Source organism: Nicotiana tomentosiformis, chromosome 3, assembly GCF_000390325.3.
Source record: "Nicotiana tomentosiformis chromosome 3, ASM39032v3, whole genome shotgun sequence".
NCBI classification, from domain to species: Eukaryota; Viridiplantae; Streptophyta; class Magnoliopsida; order Solanales; family Solanaceae; genus Nicotiana; species Nicotiana tomentosiformis.
This window is the reverse complement of record NC_090814.1, coordinates 70,609,511-70,618,640: the sequence shown is the minus strand read 5'-3', so window position 1 is coordinate 70,618,640 and position 9,130 is coordinate 70,609,511. Positions and strand designations below refer to the sequence as shown.

At 43.8% G+C, this 9,130-nt stretch overlaps 1 protein-coding gene across 1 annotated transcript; it reads left to right on the top strand.

The window, feature by feature from the left end:
• The first annotated feature begins 1,723 nt into the window (after nucleotides 1–1,723).
• On the top strand, nucleotides 1,724–2,586 carry LOC138907983 (uncharacterized). Its single transcript, XM_070198610.1, has 2 exons — nucleotides 1,724–2,052; nucleotides 2,187–2,586. The coding sequence occupies exons 1-2, from the start codon at nucleotides 1,724–1,726 to the stop codon at nucleotides 2,584–2,586; spliced, it is 729 nt and encodes a 242-aa protein (XP_070054711.1).
• Nucleotides 2,587–9,130: the final 6,544 nt, after the last annotated feature.

Below are 9,130 nucleotides of genomic sequence, written 5' to 3'. Positions count from 1 at the left end.
TAATTTTTTGAAAACTAGAAGCTTAAAGTTTAAAGAATTAATAAGTTTGGCCGAAGTTTGACTTTATTGCTACCGGGTCTGGATTTTGATTTCAAAATTTGGTATAGGTTCATTACTGTATTTTATGACGTGTGCAAAATTTGGTGCAAAACGGAATTGATTTGACGTAATTCGGCAACCGATTGAAATATTGAAAGTTCTTAAGTTTCATTAAAAATTTCATTCGTTTTGGTATCCGATTCGTAGTTCTAGGTGTTATTTTGGTGTTTTGATCGTGCGAGCGAGTTCGTATGATATTTGGACTTGTGTGCATGTTTGGTTTGGAGCCCCGAGGGTTCGGGTGAGTTTCGGATAGGCTTCAAAGTGATTTTGGACTTAGGAAAATAGCTGGTGCATCTAGTTCTGGTGCAAGTCTCTGATCTCTTAATTGTGAGGTCAGTGTTCGCATTTGCAAACAATCAAATTCCTGTCAGGTTCGCATTTGCGAACCATTTCTTCGTATTTGCGGAGAGGGGCTTGGTCAGCAAAAGATCGCATTTGCGATCAAAAGGTTGCATTTGCAGAGTCCCAGAGTTCGCATTTGCGGACAAATCATCGCAAATGCGATGATAGCAGAGATGTGGGCTTCTTCGCATTTGCGAAGCTATTCTTGCATTTGCGAGGTTTGCAATTTCGAACCCCGAGTCGCAATTGCAACATCTGCGCCTCGACAAAAGCTTAGAAAACAGGATTTTACCTCATTCTCTCAAATTCTCAACCCTAAACACCCTAGAGGCGAGTTTTCCAAGAGCTTTTCTTCCTCAATTAACTGGTAAGTAACTCTAATCTATTTTTTTTAATTTTCTATTATATTTCATAAGATTTCAACATCAAATCTAGGATTTCTATGGTAGAAATTAGGGATTTTGGTAGAATTAAGAATTTTTGTAAAATTAGGATTTAGACCTCGAATTGAGGTCGGATTTCGAATTGAATTACGTAACCGGGCTCGGGGGTGAATGGGTGATCGGGTTTTGGTTTGAATCTCGGTTGTACTCATACTATACTATGCACTTCTTGTGCAGATTTTGGTACTGGTCTCAGTTGTATATGAGGTGCACTAGCTCGGATTATCACATTCGGAGACTTAAGGTAGATCTACTGACGTCTGCAAGCCTTGAAGTCCCCTTTATCTATCCTCTTTTACTGTTCATTTTATTCAAAATAGTTGTATTTATTTCAGACTCTATTTGTAGCACTTCTAGTAGTTCGTGTACTCGTGACTCCGAATCTTTGGGAGTAGATGTTGTTACATGACTTATGTTGGTGTTGTATTAGTTTGAGTACCTATCCCTCGTTATTTATCATCACTTTGTCTTAAACTGTAAAATATTTGACTAATTAACTATCTCACGTCGGCTTGCCTAGCAAGTGGATGTTAGGCTCCATCACGACCCCGAGGTTGGGATTCCGGATCGTGATAAGTTGGTATCAAAGCCAGGTCGCCTAGGTCTCACGAGTTACGAGCAGGCTTAGTAGAGTCTAGAGGATCGGTACAGAGACTTCTATACTTATCTTCTAGAGGCTACGGAGTTTAGGAAAAATGTCACTTCTTTCTTACTCTGTCATACGATTTTATTCTATCATTGATGATTGAACCCTTCTATTCTTGTTCTCTCGTAGACGGCGAGAACACTCACTGCATCTACTACCGGACAGGAGCCGAATCCCCCTGGTGGCAGCTATGACTAGGGGCAAAGGTCGAGGCCAAGGTCGTGCCAGAGGCCGAGGCAGAGGCAGATCTCAGCCCAGAGCTCGAGCAGCAGCACCCGCAGTAGAGCCTCAGGTGGATTTTAAGGAGGAGGTTCAAGTTCAAACTGTACCTGTCGGACCAGTTCAGGTCCCAGAGGTGTTCATAGCCACTCCAGTGCTTCAAGACGCTCTAGTCCGTTTGGTGGGCTTTATTGACAGTGTGGCCCAGACCGGTACATTTTCAATGGCACAATCTGTCTCTCAGGCTGGGGGAGGAGCACAGACTCCTGCTACTCACACCCCGGAGCAGGTGGCTCCCTGGTTTAGACTCCTGTAGCCCCGCCAGTTAGGGTAGTTCAGCCGGTTGTTGCGGCACAGACCGGTGATAGGCCCGCTTTTTCTTCTGAGGCTATGTTATTGGATAAGTTCACCAAGCGCTTTCCTGCTCATTTCAGTGGTGCATCTTATGAGGACCCACAGGATTTTCTGGACCATTTCCACGAGGTGCTGAGGAACATGGGTATAGTTGAGACCAATGAGGTTGATTTTGCAGCATTTCAGATGACTGGTTCCGCCCGAAAATGGTGGAGAGATTATATGATGACTAGACCAGCTAGGTCGCCTGCAATTACATGGGATCAGTTCTCACAGCTATTTCTAGAGAAGTTCATCCATGTCACCCAGAGGGAGGAGTATCACATGCAGTTTAAGCGACTTCAGCAGGGTGGTATGACTGTCACCCAGTACGAGACTCGATTTATGGACTTAGCTCGCCATGCCACTATTTTGCTTCCTACTGAGAAGGAGCAAGTGAGGAGATTTATTGATGGGCTCACTTACACTCTCAGGCTTTAGATGGCCAAGGAGATAGGGAGTGATATTTTCTTCCAGATGGCTGTTGATATTGCCGGACGTATTGAGTTGGTTCGTGTACAGGAGAGGGGGCCGGTGTCAGATAAGATGCCCCGTCATTCCGGTAGTTTCAGCAGTGCCTCATCTGGAGACAGAGGTGCTTTTGGTAGAGGCCATCCTCCTAGGACATTTCATTCAGCGCTTCAGGCATCCCACAGTGCTTCAGGGAGTCGTGGTCCTTATGTGCCTCCTTCTGGAAAGCCAGCCTACAGTTCACCAACAGCTCCTATCAGCGCACCTCTAATCCAGTGCTATCAGAGTGGTTATTCATGATCTCAGGGCTAATTCCAGGGTCAACAGTCACAGCAGCCGAGGGCTTGCTATACTTGTGGTGATCCGAGGCACATTGCTAGATTTTTCCCAGGTCACAGAGCAACGTGCAGTAGCAGGGTTCTCGCGCTATGATTCCGGCACCAGTTGCTCCACCGCCCACTCAGCTGGCTAAAGGCAGGGGTCAGACAGCCAGAGGTGGAGGTCAGGCTGTTAAAGGTGGAGGACAGCCAGTTAGAGGCCGTCCCAGAGATGTAGTTTAGAGTGGTGGGGCCGAGCCCCGATGTTATGCTTTCCTAACTAGGCCTGAGGCCGATTCATCTGATGTCGTTATCATAAGTATTGTTCCCATTTGCTATAGAGATGCCTCAGTTCTATTTGATCCGGGATCTACTTATTCCTACGTGTCATCCTATTTTGCTTCATATATGGTTGTGCCTGGTGGTTCTTTGAATGCTCCTGTGTATGTGTCCACACCTGTGAGAGATTCTATTATTGTAGATCGTGTCTATCTCTCGTGTGTGGTTACTATTGGGAGTCTTGAGACTAGTGTAGATCTTCTATTTCTTGATATGGTAGATTTTGATGTTATCTTGGGTATGGATTGGTTGTTATATTGTCATGCTATATTGGACTCTCACGCCAAGACGACAACCTTAGCCATACTGGGGTTGCCTCGACTAGAGTGGAGAGGGACTCCTGGTCACTCTACCAGCAGGGGTATTTCCTATGTGAAGGCTCAACGTATGGTCGAGAAGGGATGTATAGCTTATTTGTCCTATGTCCGTGATTCTAATGTAGAGGTTCCTTCCATGGATTCAGTGCCAGTTGTTCGTGAGTTTCCAGAGGTGTTTCCTATGGATCTGCCAGGTATGCCACCCGGCAAAGATATTGTGGCTCCGGGCACTCAGCCAATTTCTATTCCGCCATACTGTATGGCCCCGCCAGAGTTGAAGGAGTTAAAGGAGCAGTTGCAAGATTTTCTTGATAGGGGTTTCATTAGACCTAGTGTCTCGCCCTGGGGTGCACCTGTGTTGTTCGTGAAGAAGAAGGATGGGTCGATGAGGATGTGTATAGCCTATCGGCAGTTGAATAAAGTCACTATCAAGAACAAGTATCTGTTGCCAAGGATTGATGACTTATTTGATCAGCTTCGGGGTGCCAAAGCATTTTCGAAGATTGATTTGAGGTCTAGCTACCATCAGTTGAGGATTAGGGCATCTGATGTCCCTAAGACGACTTTTCAGACTCAGTATGGGCATTATGAGTTCCTAGTAATGTCATTTGGGTTGACAAATGCCCCAGTAGCATTCATGGATTTGATGAACCGGGTGTTCAATCCCTACTTGAATTCTTTTGTGATTGTATTCATTGATGATATCTTGATCTACTCCCGCAGCCAAGAGGAGCATAGAAACATCTTCGGATTGTACTTCAGACTCTGAGAGATAGCCAGTTATATGCCAAGTTTTTAAAGTGTGAGTTTTGGTTAGACTTAGTCTTATTTTTGGGACATGTTGTATCGGCATAGGGCATAAAGGTGAATCCCAAGAAGATTGAGAAATTTCAGAACTAGCCTAGACTTACTTCAACTACATAGATCCGGAGTTTCCTGGGTTTGGCAGGTTATTATCGCCGATTCGTGGAGGGATTTCATCTATAGTAGCCCCGTTGACCAGATTGACCCAAAAGGTTGCCCCGTTCAGATGGTCGGATGAGTGTGAGTTGAGCTTTCAGAAGCTCAAGACTGCTTTGACTATGGCGCCAGTGTTGGTGTTACCCACCGGTTCAGGATCTTGCACGGTATACTGTGATGCATCTCGTATTAGGCTCGGTGCAGTATTGATGCAGGATGACAGGGTGATTGCATACGCATCGCGGCAGTTGAAGGTTCGTGAGAAGAATTACCCTCTTCATGACTTAGAGTTGGCAGCTATTGTTCGTGCACTGAAGATTTGGAGATACTATCTTTACGGAGTGTTGTGTGAGGTATTCACGGATCTTCAGAGTCTACAGTATTTGTTCAAACAAAAGGATCTCAACTTGAGGTAGATGAGATGGTTGGAGCTGTTGAAAGACTATGATATCACCATTTTGTATCATCCGGGGAAGGCCAATGTGGTAGCTGATGCCTTGAGTAGGAAGGCAATGAGTATGGGTAGCCTTGTGTATATCCCAGTTGGTGAGAGACCGCTTGCAGCAGATGTCCGGGCTTTGGTCAATCAGTTTGTGAGGTTAGATGTTTCAGAGCCTAGTCGTGTTTTAGCTTGCACAGTCTCTTGGTCTTCCTTGTATGAGCACATTAGAGAGCGTAAGTATGATGATCCCTATTTGCTTGTCTTCAAGGACACGGTGCGGCACAGTGATGCCAAGCAGGCTACCGTTGGAGATTATGGGGGTTTTGAAAATGCAAGGTCGTATTTGTGTGCCCAATATGGATGGGCTTTGAGAGTTGATCCTTGAGGAGGCCCACAGTTCCCGGTATTCTATTCATCCAGGCGCTGCCAAGATGTATCAGGACTTGTGGCAGCATTATTGGTGGAAGAGGATGAAGAAGGATATAGTTTCATATGTAGCGGTGTCTAAATTGTCAGCAAGTTAAGTACGAGCATCAGAGACCTGGTGGTTTTCTTCAGAAGTTAGAGATTCCTGAGTGGAAGTGGGAGCGTATCACTATGGATTTTGTCGTTGGACTCCTACGGACTCATAGGAAGTTCGACGCAGTATGGGTCATTGTTGACCAAGTCGGCACATTTTATTCCAGTGGCAGTTACCTATTCTTCAGAGCAGTTAGCTGAGATCTATATTCGCAAGATCGTTCGTCTTCACGGTGTGACCGTGTCTATCATTTCTAATCAAGGTACGCATTTCGTCTCGCACTTCTGGAGGGCAGTATAGTGTGAGTTGGGCACGCAGGTTGAGTTGAGCATAGAATTTCATCCAAAGATTGATGGACAGTCCGAGCGCACTATTTAGATATTGGAGGACATGTTGTGCGCTTGTGTGATGGATTTCGGGGGTTCTTGGGACCAGTTCTTGCCACTTGTAGAGTTTGCCTACAACAACAACTATTGATCGAGCATTCAGATGGCTCCCTATGAGGCATTATACGAGAGGTGATATCGTTTGCCAGTCGGATGGTTCGAGTTGGGGGAGGCTCGTTTGTTGGGTACAGATTTGGTACAGGATGCCTTGGATAAGGTCAAGATTATTTAGGATCGACATCGCACCGCTCAGTCTAGGCAGAAGAGTTATGTCGACCGTAGAGTTCGTGATGTTGCATTCATGGTCGAAGAAAGGGTGTTGCTCTGGGTTTCACCCATGAAGGGTGTGATGCGGTTCGGAAAGAGGGGCAAGTTTAGCCCTAGGTATTTCGGACCCTTTGAGATTCTTTAGAGAGTGGGTGAGGTGGACTACAAGCTCACATTGCCACCCAGTTTATCAGAAGTCCATCCGGTGTTCCATGTGTCCATACTCCGAAAGTATCACGGTGATCCGTCTCATGTGCTAGATTTCAGCTCAATCCAATTGGACAAGGATTTGACTTATAAGGAGGAGCTGGTGGCTATTCTAGCCCGGCAGATCCGATAGTTGAGTTCTAAAAGCCATCCTTCAGTTCGAGTGCAGTGAAGAGGTCAGCCAATCGAGGCAGCCACTTGGGAGTTCGAGTCGGACATGCGGAGTAGATATTCAAACCTTTTCACCAGTCCAGGTACTTCTCTATGTTCGTTCGAGGACAAACGTTTATTTTAGAAGTGGAGAATGTGATATCCGATAGGTCATTTTTACATTTAACCCTCAATTCTGTGTTTTGAAACCCCAAATAGCTCTGTTAGACTTCCTTGATTTGAGTGCGCAGTTCGTATCTTTCTCCGAAAGATTTTATGTGAAACAAATTGACAAAAATGTGAAATCGTACCTTAAAACTCATTTGAGTTGACTTCGGTCAAGGTTTTGAGTAAACAGATCCGGATCAGTATTTTGACGGTCCCGGTGGGTCCGTATCGTAATTTGGGACTTGGGCGTAAGCCTGAAATCGAATTTGAAAGTCTCTAGCTCGAATTATCGCAATTTATTGAAAACTAGAAGCTTAAAGGTTTAAAGAATTAATAAATTTGACCGAAGATTGACTTTGTTGCTACCGGCTCCGGATCTTGGTATAGGTTCATTACAATATTTATGACTTGTCTGTAAATTTTAGTGCAAAACAGAATTGATTTGACGTAATTCGGATGTCCGGTTGAAATATTAAAAATTCTTAAGTTTTATTGAAAATTTCATTCATTTTGGTGTCTGATTCGTAGTTCTAGGTGTTATTTTGGTATTTTGATCGCGCGAGCGAGTTCGTATGATATTTTTGGACTTGTTTGCATGTTTGGCTTGGGGCCCCGAGGGCTCGGGTGAGTTTAGGATAGGCTTCGAAGTGGTTTTAGACTTAGGAAAATAGCTGGTGCATCTAGTTCTGGTGAAAGTCTCTGATCTCGCAATTGCGAGGTCAGTATTCGCATTTGCGCACAATCTGTCGGGTTCGCATTTGCGAAGAGGGGTTGGGTCAGCAAAAGATCACATTTACGATCAAAAGGTCACATTTGTGGAGTCCCAGAGTTCGCATTTGCGAACAAATCATCACAAATGCGATGATAATAGAGATGTGGGCTTCTTCGCATTTGCGGGGTTCGCAATTCCGTACTCCAGGTCGCAATTGCAACATTTGCGCCTGGACAAAAGCTGAGAAAATGGGATTTTAGCTCATTCTCTCAAATTCTCAACCCTAAACACCCTAGAGGCGATTTTTCCAAGAGCTTTTGTTCCTCAATTCATTGGTAAGTAACTCTAGTCTACTTTCTTTCAATTTTCCATTACATTTCATAAGATTTCAAAATCAAATCTAGGATTTTCATGGTAGAAATTAGGGATTTGGGTAGAATTAGGGATTTTTTTGTAAAATTAGGATTTAGACCTCGAATTGAGGTCGGATTTTGAATTGAATTGCATAACCGGGCTCGGGGGTGAATGGGTAATTGGATTTTGGTCTGAACCTCGGGTTTTGACCAAGCGGGCCCGCGGGAGGGGTTGACTTTTTGAATAATGATCTAAATTGAACCTCTTTCATTCGTGGGTAGTTTTTAAAACTTATTTTGAATCGCTTGGTTAATAATTTGCTAGATTTGGTTGGTTCGGAGGCTTGTTCGAAAGGCAAGGTCGTAGTTGAACTTTGAATTGGTTGCGGAGCAAGATAAGTGGAGTGGTTAACTTTGACTTGAGAGATTAGGACTTGTTTGCCTATTTGCTACGTGTTTAATGTGTGGGAACAACGTATATGTGAGTTGACGAGTATTTATGCGTTGTTGGAGTTAAAGCATGGGGTAGAACTTGTTTTGTGATTTATTGCCTCTTTAATTATGACATCCCTGCTTAGATTAGATTATTTCTTATTTGATCGTCCCTTCCGTATTTATTAATTAATTAGTAATAGTTGAGTATATTGGAAGTTGCGGTTTGGTATCCTGGAATCATAATCAACGTAAAGTGCATCCCTTGCATTATTTATCTCCCGAATTTATGTATTCATTACGACATAGTAAGGGGAAGTGTTAATGCACGAAGGGTGATGTCGTGCCATTTCATATCCTTATTTACTGATTAATACATGGTGAGGAAGAGAATTAAAGCACGAAGGATGATTCTGTACCAATCTATATCAGTTATTCATTATTATATGGTGAGAACGAGAGTAAAAGCACGAAGGGTGATACTGTGCCATTTTATTTCTCTTATGACATTATTTCATGATAAGGATGAGAGTAAAAACACGAAGGGTGATGCCGTGCCATTTTCATATTGTAGGTTATTTATCCTCTTTGGTTGATGATTTATTTGACTGTCTGTGTTGTCTTTCCTGTTGTAGTTATCATATCTTTTCCCCCTTTCGCATGTCCCCTCCTAACTGTACAAATTAAATCTGTATTGTGTTGCTGTTTGGTACATATATCTATGTTTGTACAGGTTTAATTACATGAGTGTCCTGTCATAGCCTCGTCACTATCACTACCTCGTTGAGGTTAGACTCGATACTTACGGAGTATATTGGGTCGGTTGTACTCATACTACACTCTGCACTTCTTGTGCAGATTTTGGTACTGGTCTCAGTTGTACGTGAGGTGCACTAGCTCGAATTATAACATTCGGAGACTTGAGGTAGATCTGCTGACGTCCG